Source organism: Stegastes partitus, unplaced genomic scaffold (assembly GCF_000690725.1).
Source record: "Stegastes partitus isolate 25-593 unplaced genomic scaffold, Stegastes_partitus-1.0.2 Scaffold669, whole genome shotgun sequence".
In the NCBI taxonomy this organism is placed as follows: Eukaryota; Metazoa; Chordata; class Actinopteri; family Pomacentridae; genus Stegastes; species Stegastes partitus.
In genome coordinates, this window is record NW_007578400.1 from 216,938 (window position 1) to 233,914 (window position 16,977).

Here is a 16,977-nt window from a genome sequence, read left to right on the forward strand (position 1 = left end):
GCGCATCAGACAAATAATGTGAATAATTATTGGAAATAATGTCCAGATCGATGGAACGGAGCCAAATTATGAAATCATGCGCTTCTTCTTCCCGGTGCATCGGCCTGCTCATTATTTGAAGTCATGCTTGGAAAAACAGGTGTTTCCAATAGCGGGCCGGCCCGGACCCCCGGCCCGGAGCCCCGGCCCGGACCCCCTCCTCCTCCATGTTCTGATGATGGCTCAGATATGATATTTCATGGCTGGAGCTGAGCGCCTGATAGGAAGTGATTGGGGGGGAGCCGTGCAGAAGACATGCGTGTAATGGATGCTGATTGGCCCGGCTAAATCCCTGGAATCTGCGCCCGAGTAACAAGAGGGGAACCGCAGGCTCGGAGCAGAACCATCCCGAGCTGGGCTTTTTTTCCCTTCTCGGAGGTTCACATGATTACAAGGGGATTTCTCTGTCTCTTTAAACAGGTGCCATATTTATGTGACCCAGCAGCAGTGCAGCTGAGTGCAGTTGGCACCAGACGCTCATCCTTCGGTCTCGTCATAAACGGAACCAGCAGGGACAGAACTTCTCTGTTTTTATGATGGATGCGTTGCGTCAGCCTGTGATGTGGAGGCAGCACATGTGTGTGTTTTATAAGCGCCCAACACTCGAGCTGTGATTGATCATCGTGTCATTTGTTGTTATTGCAGCTCCGACCCGCACCGTGGCCGGACCGGACCGGGCCGGGCCGTGGCTGGGCCGTGGCTGGGCCGGGCCGGACCGGGCCGGACTTCTTCCTTTAAGTGAATGGCTGCCACACACAGCATGGAGGAGGAGCGCCGTCTGTAAACGCCGTTACTGGCTTTGCTTGTGTGAGACTTCTGGTTCCTGAGTTGTGGAGAGACGTTCAGCACCGGTTGGTACCAACAAGAACCGCGGTGGAGCTGGACTGTGGTCTCAGGCTTCCAGGACAGCTGCCTTCAAACAGCAGGTCGACTTTAAAACGTGCTGCACAACAGGATAGGAATCAACTTGATCCTGAAGATCTCGTTCAAATAGTATGTTTGCAGCAACGAGATTCTGCAAAAAACAAACCGGACCTGTGACTAAACATGACAGATCTTTTACCCCAAAACCATCTTTTCTCCTTCTCCTGAGCTGGACTCAGCTGGAGGTCTGCTTTTCCAGATTATAGCTCTTAAAACGTCAGCTTTACTTTGAAATGTGCTGCCAGCCAGCAGGAGCAAATATATTTACGTACAAGATGTTTAATCAGACTCACTATATTCTACTTTATCTCATCCAAGAAGTTTGTTTGCAGTAGTTCGTTTCTGCAGGTCACATGATTAAATTCAGACTTGACCAATAAAAGCAGCTTGACTCAGTCACACACTGTGGTCCGGCTTCTCCAGAGCAGTTGCCTTAAAGTGGAAACTTTATTTTGAAATGCTGCAGGATAATCAAACTTTATCCTCGAGGTCTCCAAAAATTGTGTTTGCAAAAATTAGGTTCTGCAAAAAGCTGCGACCAACAGTCACGTGACGAAAACAACCAGGATCCTACAATAAAAGCAGCTTCTCTTGTTTGCTGGAGTGAGAACACACAGCAGGCTCCTGGGGTTTTGTTTTTTCATAATAAAAGTCTTGCGTCTACTTTGAAATGTGCTGCTAGCAAAGAAGGAAAAAAACTGTTTAAGTCCAAAATATTAACTCAAACTCACGTCATCCGACTTCATCGTGCAGATCTCGTTTCAAACAAACCCCAGAAATAAAACGTTGGTAATATTTAGAGAACGTCACACGACGGCAGCTCCGACTTCGACCAGGAAAAGCAGCTTTTCTGTGCTGCCAGCAGAACGGGGGAATAAATCCAATCCACGTACATGAATTAAAACCTTTATTGAGTTTTTATGTGCTTGGCACCTGTATTTACATTTTTTCAAAATGCCTCAAAAAAAGAAAAAAAAGATTTACTTTGCTATTTCCCTTTTTAGTCACACGTTGGTTTTCTAACACATCGGCCTGTAAAGCTGCTATACTGCTCAGCACTTAAATACACACCACATCATACCGGACTCTGGGTCGCTACTACAACGTTTCACACAACAACTTCTTAAGCTTACGTTATTGATTGCATTCGCCATCCTTTATATTTATACATATACATATATATGCATAAATCAACACATATATGTATATGTATGTATATGCTTAAAACATGAATCCACTCAGACATAGTGAAGCCATTCCAGTCTATGGGAGAAGGAAGTCATGAGGTCGGATCCTCGGTTAAAAACCCAGAACACTGCGTCCAGAGAAGCGGCCGTCCGTCCGCGGAGCAGCGAGTCCTTCTTGTTTCCGTCTTGAACCACGAAGCCGTCGGCGTGTCTACGTGGCTCGAGTGCTGCGTGAAGTTGAACAAAAACGACTTCTGGATCACAGTGAAGACTCTCTGGATGGCAGGAGGTCCTTTGAGTCCCTTCAGCGAGGCTTGTTTTGCTGCTATTGCACCGTAACATATTCACAAATCGTCCTGAACCGCCGGCTGCTGTCCCGACTCGTTGGCTTTATTGATACAAAGATAAATAGTAGTTTGGACTCCCTCTATAATGCTGTGAGTGGTGGAGTGTCTGTAAAGAGAAGAACTTGAGATGATCCTCCGTCAGCACGCCGCCTCCAGCCTCCTACACCATGTGCATGGACATCTGAGAGGAGGAGCCGTACTGACGTCCGTCGCAGGAGCCGCCGCCCTGCTGGCCGCCGCTGGCGTTGCCGATCATGTGCATCGTGTCCATGCTGCCGTTGGACAGGTACTGGCGCTCGGCGAAGGCCCCGGCGGGGGCGGAGGAGCAGAGCAGGCCGCCCTGGGGCTTCTCGGGGCTGGCGGCCAGGCGGGGGGAGGTGGGGAAGTTGTATCCGTACAGGTTGTAGGGGTTGTGCAGGGAGAAGGCGTTGTAGGAGCCCTGCTGCACGTGGTGGTGGCTCCCGCTGAACATGTGGGCGGAGGACGGGGAGGATCCGGACGAGGAGGACGAGGCGGAGCCGGAGCCGCCGCCGGCCTGCATCACGTACTGCAGCTGGGAGGCCGGGAAGGAGCCCAGCTGGCCTCCGTACGCCTCCATCTTGCCCCCGGTGCTGCCGCCGCTTCCACCACCGCTCAGCGAGGCGTGACTGCCGCCCTGCATGCCGGCGGCGATCAGGGAGGAAGTCCTCTGCGGCAGGAAGGACTCGGACGGCTGGGCGGACGCCACGCCGCCCCCCGCCGCCTGCAGGCGGCCGTAGGAGCCGTCGGCCAGCCCGCCGTAGCCCTGCAGGGCCGCCATGTTGCTGCGGGCGCAGGCCGGGTACTCGGACAGGCCCAGGTTGCAGAGCTGACTCTCTCTGCAGCCCACGTTGAAGGTGTTGGGGGCCAGGTGGAAGGTCGGAGGGGAGCAGGAGGGCGACAGGAGGTGGGCGGCGCCCGAAGGAGAAGGAGTTCCTGTGCTGGAGGTGGTGGGGGAGGTGCCGGTGCTGCCGCCTGGAAAACACAAACAGAGAGAGGATGAGTGGTGGAGGGTCCGGTACCGCTGGATGGGTCGTCTACACTTCATTGAGGAGCAAACAGAGCAGAGCATCTTCAAAACAGAGTTCCAAGATGAAACATGATTCAGGATCAGTGCAAAAGTGTGAACGAGTCCATAAAGATGAGGAGAGATGCAGCTGAACACTTCATGTCCCGATCATCCGTTAGATTAGATAGAACTCTCATCTAATCTAATCTCATCTAATCCAGTCTGACATGTGACACTAACTCATTTTCATGACTCAGTGTTCACCTTTAACCGTCTGAACCCGTCGTCATGTTGCCTTTAAAAACAAATAGCTCAAAAATAACCCAAAACCAGGCGAGTCATCGGATCTGTAACGTCCCGACGGTCCTTGAACTCCTCATCTGAGCCCTTTGGTTCCATTCAATCTGGTGACTTCCATCAGAATGACTCAGGTGTTGAATCAGACGCAGGATGAAGTGTTTGCAGTGACTAGACTTTGCAGAAACAAGCAGCTGTTAGCAGCTCGGGGCTGAACTGCTGCAGTGCTGCGGTTTCTATCATCATGGGTTTGTTCTGGTACCTGTAGCGTCTTTGGACCTCTACGTACTACTTCCTTAAGTTTATTGTGAACTGAACTTTCAGAGGTTCAGGTTTTTAGACTGAAGGAATAAATCCAAGGTTTCCTGAATGTTTTACTAATAACTGCTCAGACTGTATAAACTTCATTAATTCTCCGTTTGTGGAAACGTTTCTTTACATTACGTTAAACTAACGCTTGCTGAACTGAACCGACGTGCTCTCCGTCCTGTTTGTGCGTTCAGCGACATGCAGCGGCCGCTCCGAGCTGTGTGTTTGCCATATTTCCACATTATGAATCCACCTGTGCCGTATCCACGTGGCCTCGCTGAGCGGCGTGAACACGTCCCTCCTCTGAAGGCCTCGCGCCGCTCAGCGCTGCAAAATATATCGCCGGTATGCGGCGGATAAATATGGACCCAGTTCTGACTGCGTCTGGTCAGCAGAGACGCCCCCGACGTATTAAACACACATAAAGTGGGCTGGCACCGAGTCGGGCCTCTCGCAGCGGAACCATAGCTGTGGGATATCAATCACATACGGCTCTATTAATGAGAGTTTGGCCGGCGCTCACGTCGGAGAGATTGGGCTTGAAAGCAGAATGAGGAGGAGGCAGAACTAAATAATCCAGGACTCGCTGGCTTGGCCGCGGTTCTGATTCTGCACCATATGCCTTCGATAAGGCTCGGGGAGGGAGGGGGGGGAGAAGGGGAGAGGACGGCGAGGTGATGTCATGTTTTCCTCCGGTTGGAGGGGCTCAAGGTGCTTCGGCGTCGAGGGACAACGGCTGATTGCTTGAAGGGAAAAGAAAAAAGGAAGGAGCAGCACGTGGAGGCGTCCTCAGGGTGACGCCGGGTTCACCGGCAGAACACAAGGACTTTAATTAAATCCTAATCACCGCCCAAGATGACAAACACATGTCAGGACCGAGCGCATCACGTCATGCCGACCTCCGGCCTCCACGCGACCGTGAGAGGGCGGCCCGACTCGTGTCGCCGAGCCCCGTCCAAGATGCTTCGCCTAACGATTATTGTTTCTGTTCAACTTTCAATGTGAAAAGTTCAGCAGACGCAGGAGGAGCTGCCAGAGCTGCAGCGCATGGCCAAGCTCAACCCAAGGACGAGCAGCGCCGCCGCCGCGGTGAGATACGCAGGGAAAGTATGCAGAGTTCAGGTCGGGACACGAGTGCAGCGGAGGTCGCAGCCGAGTCGGCGGCGCTGGTCTGAGCTCGCCGTGGCGCTCGCTCGCTGCTTCGTCTTGTAAAAACAACAGAACATGTGCGTGAACCTGCCGGCTAGCAGCATGTCCACGTCCAGGTGAGTTATCCAGGTGAGTTATCCAGGTGAGTTATCCAGGTGAGGTAGGATTACTGTCCTGGATGCTGCTGTGACGTCAACGTTACCTCGTTAACGATCAATTAACTGATTTGTGTTTTAAAGCCAAACCATGATCCTTCCTTTGACCTGATCCAGTGGCTCCAGCTGAACATAAACCAAACACTGGTGGACGAAGCGACGTGAACACAGAGTGAAGAACACGTTGTCTCATCCTAGTCCTGTTTAACACCATCTAACACCATCTTATCTCATCTTATCTCATCCTAGTCCAGGTTAATACCATCCTAATCCAGTTTTATTCATTTTTTATCTTAATCCTGTTTAAATCCTATTTTCTTATTTCTATCTTTCTCTCATCGTCATCCTTTCTAATCCTGTTTAATCTTAATCCTATTTCATTTTATTTAATCTCACAGTATCCTGTCTTCATTTTATTTTAATCTCATCTTAATCCTGTTTTATCTTGATCTTTATCTTCATCTTAATCTGGTCCAGTCATCTTTCTATTTCATCTTAATCCTATTTTTATCCTGTTTTTAGCTTAATCCTATTTATTTTATAGTATTTAATCCTAATCTTATTTTATCTTACCTATATTATTTTATTTGATCTTAATCTCATCGTGTTTTATCTTATTTTATCTCTTCTTATAGTAATTTGATCTTAATCCTGTTTTATCTTATTTTTACCCATCCTATCCTATCCTTTCCTATCCTATCCTATCTTACAGTATCTTATTTTATCGTATCCTAATCTCATCCTAATCCTGTCTATTCTTACCTGTTTCCTTTGATCCTAATCTCACCTTCATCCTCTCTTGCTTTCTGTAGAATCTCTCCAAATGGATCTTTTCTTCTCCACTATCAGTGTAATAAATCATTTTTATGTTCAGCCTTATCGTCCACTCCAGTGTGCAGCATCACATTAGGATGAGTGATAATCCTTCACAGCTTCACTGGGATTCGTACGTCTCTGCTCTCGTTTAGCTCTTTATTCTTACTTTAGTCTTGCTTGGTGCTCACGTGGTTTCTACGAGGACCTGCAGTCCTTCTCTGGTCACTTTGTTTTCTGGGTTGTTTCTGCCAAACGAACGTCCCTCTGGATTAATTACCTTTTATCTTATCTCATATTGTCTCATCTCATGAAGGAAAAAAATAAAAAGCTAAATGAAGGACGTTCTGGTCAGTGAGCTTCAGTTTGTAGAAGTTTGTCTGGATCAGAACCAGATGCTCAGCGTCTCCCGACGTCGCTTTCTGTTCGACCACGTCTGAAAACGCTTTGTGCAGTTTTCTCACTCCTCTGACTGATGTTCTCGTTTCTACTCTGCATGTGAGCCACCTGACCCGGACTTCAATGTTCTGATTCATATCCACACGAACAGAACCGAGGAAGCTGCTTCAGACTTCTGTCCAAACGGAGGCGCTGGACTCACCCTGCTGCTTCTGCATGTTGGTGAAGTCCTCGAACGTGAGGGTTCTGACCGGAGGTCTCCAGAACGCGTAGGTCTCCATGATGGCCTCCAGGCCGGTCCTGTCAGAACCAACCAGGCAGGATTAGAGACAAACAACAACAAACACTGAACAACAAGGCGTGAGTGTGTGTTGACCAGATGCTGTTTGCTGTGGATCTGATTCCACTGATGTCGTCCTGCTCTTAGATGTTCAGCTGTGGAGCTTCTGCTGCTCCCACCAGCTCCTTCTGTCCCAGATGTTCTGCTGTTTTCTGATTGTTTTTATTTCGTTTAACTTTTGCTCGATCAGCCTGAGCTGCAGGTCAAAAAGTTCTTTTAATTAATTTAAAACGTGGATGAACAAACGGAGTCGTCTATAAAACGTTCCCACCATGTTGCACGGTCAACATTCAGACAGAACGTTTGTAGAGCGTCTCTAGAGAACTTTATCCTGCCTTTGAGCAGAACACCCACTGAAACATGACTAGAACTGTCTCAGAACGTTTTTAGAACACATTTTTATAGGAAGAACGTTCTCAACATCCCAAAACATCCTCTGGAAAATGTTTGTAATAAATCTATGGTTACAGAAATGTTCTGGGTTCCTCCTCCCTGGTCAGCTGGACGTCCTCCAGGCCACTAGAGGGCGCACAGAGGAGGAAGCGCTGCACGGGTAATAAAAACAAATGTTCTCAAAACCTTTTTCCAAATGCTGAGAACGTTCTTCTATAACTTATGACTACTAGAATGTTTTCAGAACGTTTTTCAGAAGGAACCATGTTTCTGAGCAACGTTGCTTTCTGCCTGCAGTATTCTGAGGATGTTTTGGGAACGTTGCTTTGCCTGCTCTTCCTTTGTTAACGCTGAGGGAACATTTTGTAGAACGTTTACTTCAAGAACATCTTCAGAGAACTTTGGTCCCATCGCGGCTCTTCTGAAAGTCAGGATAACGGAACGCTTCCCGCTGAAACGTTAGTGGAACTTTCTCAGAACCATTTTAGAACAAAAGGTGTTTTTATACAATGTTCCTGTAATTTACAGGTTGGTAGAACATCTGTGAGAACATTCTTCTATAGACCATTCCCCCAATGTTTTAAGGGCATCTTTGGAGAACGTTCCATGGAAGGAGCATTCAGAAAATGTTTTAAGAACATTTTTAGAGAACTTTACACTGAAACATTACCAGAACTTTCTCAGAACCTTTTAAGAACAACGGACAGTTTTGTACAATGTTCCTTACAAAGGTAGAACATTCTGTGGATGTTTTAGGAATGTTGCATGGGAACTTTCTTCTATACAACGTCCCTACCATGTTGCATGATGAGATATTTTAGGAACATTTTTAGAACGTCTTATAGTGAAACATTACCAGAACTTTCTCAGAACCTTTTTAGAACAAAGGAGTGTTTATACAACGTTCTTTTAATTTACCAAGGTAGAACATTCTGTGGATGTTTCAGGAACGTTTCACGGAGAACCTTCTGCTATTAAACCCACCATGTCACATGATAACCAGATTTTTTAGGAACATCTTAAGAAACTTTGCTGCCTTTAGGAAGAGAACCAAAACTCTGCTGAAACATTGCTACAACTCTTTCAGAACGTTTTTGGAACAGAGCAGCGTGCCATCTGCGTGTTTGCATTGTTTTTGCAGAAGTTCTTTGTAAATTAAAGCCGGTTGGTGCTGAAATATGCGAGCGGCGCTTCAGTGAGACAGTGACTGAGTGCAGCAGACGTCCTGGAAGACAAACTGGGCTGACGGGTGGAAGTGATCCTGGACCAGGGAGGGAACCGGGCCGCTGAAGGAGCAGCTCTTTTTTTTCTTTTTTACTGAGCACATAAATCCGAGGTGACGTTTCATCTCCAGTCTGTGTACGACTTCTCCTTCCCGCCTGATTTACTCTCCCGGACCGCTCGCCGTTGTTGTTTTAGGGCCGCGGCGGCTCGTTAGCGTAGCGCGCTAATCGGCCATCACTGCGCTCATTCATGCCGCGGGACCGAAACCCAACAAACGAGCTGCGTCCCTCCGGCCGGCCGTAAAGACCGGCTCTCCAGACATAAACTCCAGACTTCTATATTAGGACGCAATAAAGGAATTTGGAAAAAGGAGCCGGAGCTCAATCTGAGAGTTAGCAGAGCAGGGTTCGGCCTTTTCTATTAATTTGGAATTTCCCCCCGAATGTGGATTTAGTTGGTAAAGTTCCACAGAAAACAGGTCGCGCAATCCAAAGAGAAGTGGCTGTCGTTCCCTGGCAGACTGTTTATATCGCTCATATCCGACACTCATATAAACCGTTAAAGGACACGCGTGGCAGCAGGAACAGAATCAGTCACACCTGCTCACAGCCGTTTGTCCTTTTACACTTTATTCAAATACAGTTTCAGTCGTCACACATCACGTCGTTTGTAGCGGCTAAATGCAGATTATGAAACAGTTTTGCTCCTTTAAAAGAGGATTTAAAGACTTATCATCGCAGCGGGACAAAAAACAATAAGAAAGATGGATTTGTTGTCATGGCAACGAGGCTTTTCTGTCAGTTTGTGATGATTTTTCATGTAAATTTTTAAAGTCAGGGCATCTACAAACATTAAAACATGAGAAAAGCAGCCAAACACGTTATATATGTGTCAAATGATGCACCTGCATCCGATTTAATTGTACAACGATTAAAATAATCGCCAACTGGTTTGATAATTTCTCAGCTGATTCCAGCTTCTTGCATTTAAACATTTCCTTGTTTCCTTCTTGTCTGACACAGAAACTGTGATCGACACGTTTTTCTAACAGACAACTTCCTCGTCGTACACGAGAGTCAACGAGCTGCACAGATCACGCTAATCCCACCAATGAGCCGCCGTCCGAGGCGTCTGTTTCTGGAAAACTTGCTGTATTTTGTCTTTGTTTTGATGTTTTCCTCGTGATGCTTCTACTTTTTTTGCATCAGCACATTAAAAATGTAAATAAAACCTAATTATCGTCCACAGCGCTGCAGCTGGATCCTGATTCAAACGGAAATCTGGAGGTTGTTGTTGGTTAAAAACAAACCGAGTCCACAGCGGCTGATTGTGAATCCAGCAGCGTGGAGGTGGAAGGTCCAAGGCCCGGCTCGCTGACGACATCCACGGCGGAGGAAAAGGGTTTTTAAGGTTACAGAAGCAGAGTCGGACCAGAACCAGTCCCAGAAGGAGCGCGGAGCCGTACGTGAGGATAAATTCATTTTCCCCTCTGCCTCCGAACATCTCATTCCTCCCCCTCCGTTATCTTTTCATCTGTAGCTTTTCTGCAATGAAATTCTAATGCCAGTTCGTAAATCAAACAGCCTATTGTTTGAAAAATGAAAAAAGATGTCTCAAATATCTGTGTGCCAATAATGCGCACCAGATGACGGAGGCCGCTTTCATGTTGGGAGGCGTCTGGCGAGCCCTCCCTCCTCCTCGGCTTCCTCCTCCGCTCCACTAACGCTGTATATGATAATTCAGAGAAAAAGAGGCGAATCGAGGGAGGAGGAGGAGGAGGAGGAGGAGGAACGAGGAGGAGGAAGTCCTTCAGCATGATCAGCCTGTTCAGGGAGTCTGTGATGACCAGTAAGTGTGCCAGTGCACAGAAAAGCCTGAATCATGCGTCTCGATGGCACATATGTGCTTTTCTTATTCACAAACCTCGGCTGACGTGAACGGGGAGTCGGTTGTCTTTGGAACCGTAACTCTGGAACAGTTCACACCAGAAACTTCCATCAAAGTTTAAACCCGTCACGAGGCTTTGAACGTTACTCGTCTGGATCCGGGTTTGGATGCGTTTAACGGTTTTTGCTCAGTCGCAGTTTGAGTTTGATGAATTTTCCTTCAGTTGGCGCGGCCAGTGGCTGGCTTTTCAAAATAAGATGCACTTCTTTAAACTACAGCTTTATGGGACAGAAGCTGTGCTGAACATTTTCTGATGAGGTGATCAATGCATAACCACTCCCTCATTCTTCAGGATTTTCTTACAGATTGTTTGACGTGATTTTTGTAACTCGTCCGGCAGCTTAAATCCAAACGTGCTTCTCATTCAGGAATGATGCACTACGACTTTTGCTCGTACGGTTTTTACAAATTTTATCGCAGTTTGAATTTTTTTGAAAAATACACATGGGACATATGCTGGCTTTTCAAAATAAAATGTATTTCAATAAGTTCTTACAGTGGGACATGCTAACTGGCAGAGGCTGCACTGACACAACCATTTTCTACGTCTTAATATAGATTCTTGCGACCCGATTTAAAAAAAAAAAAAACGTCCTCAAAGTAACTGCGTTTAAACTCCACTGAGGTGAACGTCGGCCATCTTTGGAACCCTGCGGCTCTGGAGTATTTCACAGTAAAAACTTTGCTTTGTTTTTGAAAGAGTCACAACGCTTTGAATGTGATTCCTCTAAACCCGTGTTTGGTGTCTTTTACGGTTTATGCACAGTTCAAATTTTATGAAGTAAATCCACAAATATGCTGGTTTTTCAAAATAAGATGTGTTTATGATGCTGCAGTGTCTGCAGCCGGCAGCCTGCCTGACTGACTGTAGTGACTGAACGGACACAGTATCGGCCCTGTTGTGTGGTTCTGATGCCATGAAGTCCTGTTTTCGTTTGGTCGGCGCTGTGGGGATTTGGACTTTTTTATTTATAATAAAAACGGATCTCAGACGGTGTTAATAACCCTGTGAGCGCGGAGATGGTGGCGGCAGGTCAGGACACGTCTAGACGTCTCGGCTAAACTCGGTTACATGCAGCCATTGTTTCCGAAAGCGTTTTTACGAGCGTGATTCAGGCCGAAGCAGCTCCTGAGTACGTGTTGAAGCTTTTATGGTTTTATGCGACTGAATGACTAAAAAATAGAAACTTTGAGCCGTAAAAGCACGAACGCTGAACTCTCCCTACAGATGAGCCCAGATTAGGAATATACGGCTCATAATTTAGACTGAAAGGTAAAAAACAGGAGAACTGGGAAACCTTCTGCTGCTTGATGCATCAGATTAAATAAAAACTGCACATTTGATTCGTCTGCTGCTTTTAATCTGAAAGGGTCGCGACCTGGTGACACACCTGGTGCTAAAGTCTGTGGATGAACCAGTTCGTATTCTGGGACGACGCTAAAGAGGCGAGCTGCTTCAGACGGAGACGGACGTGTTTTTATGTGCAGCAGCGTGTGCGGCGCCCCCTGGAGGATCAGTTCCACAGTAAAGGTCCGCCGTAGCGGCTAGCAGTTAGCGGCTAGCGGCTAGCAGCGGCGTCGCCTCTGAGCAGGAAGGTTTGAGTTTCTCGCTTTTCTGCGGTTTCTTCCCACCGGCCATAAATATGCAGGTTTAGATGAAGTCTCTGGATCAGAGGAGGATGACGGAGTTTGTTATTTCTATGATCGTATTATTCCCATAAATACGAGACGTCCTCCATCGTCTGATCACCGATCAACAGGAAATGACCTCGACACCGTCAGAGACGTCAGAACAAGTCCACCTAAAGCCTCCGTCGTCCTGCAAATGGAGCTTTTCTTCTCCAACATGGAGTGAACGTGTCATTTCCATGAACATTTTGTCAGGTTAAAACTCCTCCTTAATGTTCAACACGTCGTTACTATCTGACTTCAGCATCGCTCTGACTTCCTGTTCCAGCCTCATCTGTAGCTGACTCATGTAGACTTTTAGCAGCGTGTCGTACTTACATTCCTCTAGGACGTGCATTTAATTTAATCTGATGTAATTTTATCTTATAAATACGAACAAATTAAAAAGCTAAATTAAGAGCATCCTGGTCAGAAACTAGCGGTTTAGGGCTAGCGTTAGCTCCTGGTTAGCGCTTTAGCTCCTTCCATGTTTGGAATCAGACTTTTCGTTTGCTGTCTGTATTTTGTTGGTTTTCCAATTAGAAAAACATCAAAAATATATTTAATATTAATATGAATGTTCTCTGTGAGGGACTTTTAAAGCTCACAAACATGAGTTTCATTCTTCCCATCTGGTCGGTGAGCGGTGTTTTAGGCGGTGATCCTTCCTTTGAAGCTAAACTTGACTCAAAACGCAAATAAACAGAAAACGAAAGTGAAAACGACAAAACATTCCAGCAGGAAACGGGCCCAGACCCAAAAGACTTTCAGGCTGCAGCTCGACGCCTCCACGTGAGGAAGGACGACGTCAAACCGGGCTGATACCATCCAAAACACACAGGACTCACACAAGACCGGATCAGAACCGCTGACTCCGTCTTTAAACATCAGACGCTCATTTTTCTGAACCTGTGCATCCTGTAGTCGTTCCTACTCTCAGGTAAAAACCACAAACAGAGCAAACAGCTGGAGATGCATGAAGCCGGATAACGAAGCTCCGATAACGAACCTGTTTCTGCCTGAATCCCGGAATCCTTTGGCGAAGGGGTTGCGGTCGATCTTTAGTCTGGTGATCTGCAGGAGAGAAGGAGATGTTGGTTTCATGATCACACCTTCAGCCACGACGTCCTGACGTGACTCAGCTCGTTCATCTGCACCTTTCTGACACTTCATGACTTTTATTTGCTCCACTTGCTGCTCGGGTCAAAAAAAACAAGTTGGCAATAAAACCCGACTCTTGTTTCTCAAAACGCTCGAGTCGGACCAGACCGAGAGGCGCTTGATGTTCACTTGGTTCTTGAGGTGAACCCAGATGCGTACCTGCTGGTTCTGGTAGGCGGTGACGGTGGTGAAGACGGTCTCGGGGAAGCTGAAGGTCTTGACCCCCTCGCCGCTCGGCACCGGCTTGTTCGGAGACAGCTCGCTGCTGAAGTCCTTCCGGATGACGTGGACCCGGGGCTGGTACTTGTGCATCGAGTGCAGGATGATCTGAGGAGGAGAGAGAACGGGTTTCACTTCCTGTCCAGCAACAATTAGCTGCATCGGAGCTACGTGACACGAAGCGGAAACCCAGTTCAGAGCCGGGCTGCAGGATTATTTCTCAGCACAAGGCGTCAGACGGCGTCGGCCCCAGAACTCGCCCCGGGGCCTGGGTCTGCTCCTGATTACTGCGAGGGTGAGAAAACCTCCCCAGAGCCAAACACCTCCTCCCAGCGCTGCTCCGACGGAGGGGGTCATTTCCAAGCAGGCCGCGGGAGGCCAAACACCTCCCAATATCAAAACCATCAGCCCCGGAGGCGGCGCTGCTCGCAGACGCCCCCCCATGTGCTGCTCGGCCCGCCCTCCTCTCCGCGGATCGCCCGTCCATCAGGGCGCTGTGGGCGGCGCTCTGCTCACATGTTGAGCAATTATCTGCATCCCCAACGCAGCAGATGCCTCCTGCTGCAGCCGTCCTGCCACCGGCCCCCAGAAACCACAACCTGACGCTTGATCCTGCAGAAGGTTTGGTCTGGAGGGGGATTCAACCCCAGGAAGCTCTGCAGAGTCCAAATAATCACCTGTACTTTATTGCTTTTACTCATTTTTATCTCACACGGTTGAAGCTGTTTCATGCATCTGTTGCTCTGACGTCTTGTTTTTTCTGCACACATGCTAATTAGCTGCTAGCTGCTGCAGCTACTCGTAAGTCTGAACTGTTTTTTGGTCAATTTCCATCTAAAAACTCCTTCACACACACACACACACACACAGACACACACACACACAAACACACAAACACACACACCGTCATTTTAGATTATATTTAGACAAATTTGAGTCATTGTTGGATTCATTTGTGTAATTTTTGACAAGATTTGAGTCATTCTGGACATTTTCATTTGACAGAAAAAGCCGACACTGAAGAAATATGAGTAGAAAAATGAGAATAAAGTTCTGGTTCAGATTGTCCAGATTGTCTGGATGGGAATGCAACATGTCAGTGGTGCACTGATAGAAGTATTAGTTCTGCACTAAGGAGGATATGAGATTGATTCATAATTCACAGCTGTGACTGTGGACGTTATTGTGAGCAGTGCAGCGTTTATCCACTCAGAGCTTCTTATTGTAGCTCTGAATGCTGACATGCATCCGTTTATTCTGGTTTTAACTTTATCTTTGCAGCTGCTCTCTGTCCAGTCCTTCAACAGTTGTGATGCATAAACTCGTGTCTCGTCGTGTCTTCAGCGTCTAAAGTTGCAGCTCGAGCGTCAGAAACAAACCGGGCCGAGCCGCCTCATGACCCGGAGCAGTCACGCTCTGGGTCCCGGAGGCGATGCGGATCAACAGACGGACTCGGGGAGCAGCCAGAGGACGTCAGCTGACACTTGTTCACGCTCAAACCCGATTAGCCTAATAAGCGATGTTTAGGTAATGACGCCCTGTGAAAGTCATCTGGACGTCCACACCAGAGACACCAGCACATGCACGCCGCACATGTCTCGGTTTGAAGCTCAAATCCCATTAAACGCTGTTTTCTGAAGCACATTTGGGCCGAATTTGCTTTCAAACGCGCTCAAGAAACTCTTTAACAAGCGTGAAAAATTAGCAATCAAAGCAGCCGATTGCAGAGCGCGGCCGGACTCCTGTGATATCCGCCGTGGAGCGACATGCTGGTGCAGTTAGGGCCGGGTCATCGGAGCGTCGGAACCACAGCTGGGCCGCCGTGGGAGCAGAGCAGCGTCTCTGAAAGGTCACTGTCACAGTTTGTTGAAGGAAAACAGGCGAGCCTTCAAAGTCTGTGTTAAAGCGACGCGTCATTAGCAGCAAAGAACAAAAGAGGAGCAACAAAAGGATCTTTTCTGGCTGGTCCAGCCCGCCTCGCTGCTTTCTGTCTTTTATTGGGTTTTCCCAGAGAGCAGCGAGACCAGAGTGACAGCGTGAGGCGGTTCTGAAGCCACGAGGCCCGAAGGGGAACGAGTCCATTCAGAGGCGTGACGCAGACCTCAGAGTCGCTGCACGACATCCTCCCTGAGCAGCGACACGACGAGCAGCAGAGAGGCTGGAGCTCCTCGAGTCCTCGGACCTCAGCGGCGCCGCACCGTCCACAAACAGGCTGGTGCTGTTTGGACCGAAGCCACAGTTTGTGTAGCGCACTGCCTCTGCAGCTGGGTTACAGATAAAGTTATTATTATTATTATTATTATTATTATTATTATTATTATTATTATCATTATTATTATTATTATTATTATTATTATTATNTTATTATTATTATTATTATTATTATTATTATTATTATTGTTGTTGTTATTATTATTATTATTATTATTATTATTATTATTATTATTATTGTTATTATTATTATTCCAGAGCTACAGGCTGCTTTAGTTCAGCTTCACGTCTCTCTCTCGTTGTTCATTTTTCTTTAGTCGCAGTATTTTAATATTTAACTCACAAAGCGACCGATGAGCTCGTTAAGGTCATTAATTCGTTAGCCTGATGCTAAACTGATGCTGAAATCACAACATAAATGCATTCGTCTGTTCAGGTTATTTTTAGCAGAGCTCAGGTTTAATTAGCTTTAAGATGTTTAATTGTGCTTCAGCTCAGGTTTCACCGCTCGGTTCTGTTGATCAGCTGTTTGTTCTGTTTACTGTGTGTGTGAGTGTGAAGCTCATGAATCTGGTGCTTCATCACCGTGATGTTCTGGACGCGTCTGAAAACATCTCAAACCGCTTCCTCTGCTCGCTTTACTGGTTTTTGGTATTTTTTTCAGCCCAAGCAGAGATGAACTCTAATGATCTGCTCTGATTTTGTTTTTAACCAGCTGCTCATCCTGTCGGCTTGTTTTCTGTTTTAACTCTGAACCAGCAGCTCAGCCTGAACACCGCGCCGCTCTGATGATTCATGAGGCACCAAGAAGAAGAAGAAGAAGAAGAAGAGGAAGAAGAAGAAGAAGTTCTCCCACACAGGAAGCTCCAGAATTAATTTCCTCTGCGTCCCTCCTCCTCCTCTTGCTGATGGAAACAAGCCCTAAAAGCGAGCAGCGGGAGAGGAAACAGCCTCCCTCGCCCACTGACGCCCAGATGTTATTGCGTTTGTCACCGCCGAGCCGAAGTGATCGTCTGGCGAGGAACCTGCAGCCTCACGCGGGGGCCGCCATTTTGTTGGCGGAGGTGGAAACGCGCCTGTCATGGCGGCGTTTTGTAATTATCTCATCACTTATGTGCAGCGTCGCGGTCACGGCAGAGAGCTCGGAGGAGGAAGAGGAGGAGGAGGA

The 16,977-nt window shown here is 47.4% G+C and overlaps 1 protein-coding gene across 1 annotated transcript in view; it reads right to left on the reverse strand.

The window, feature by feature from the left end:
* Window positions 1–1,853: 1,853 nt before the first annotated feature.
* tbx15 (T-box transcription factor 15) overlaps window positions 1,854–16,977 on the reverse strand; it is a 34,999-nt gene continuing 19,875 nt past the window's right edge. Inside the window, exons 5-8 of the mRNA XM_008290371.1 lie at window positions 13,539–13,706; window positions 13,228–13,292; window positions 6,849–6,946; window positions 1,854–3,490 (exon numbers count right to left, since the gene is read on the reverse strand). Of these exons, the coding sequence (XP_008288593.1) occupies window positions 2,658–3,490; window positions 6,849–6,946; window positions 13,228–13,292; window positions 13,539–13,706 (1,164 nt within the window). The 3' untranslated portion in view covers window positions 1,854–2,657. The remainder of the gene's footprint in view (window positions 3,491–6,848; window positions 6,947–13,227; window positions 13,293–13,538; window positions 13,707–16,977) is intronic.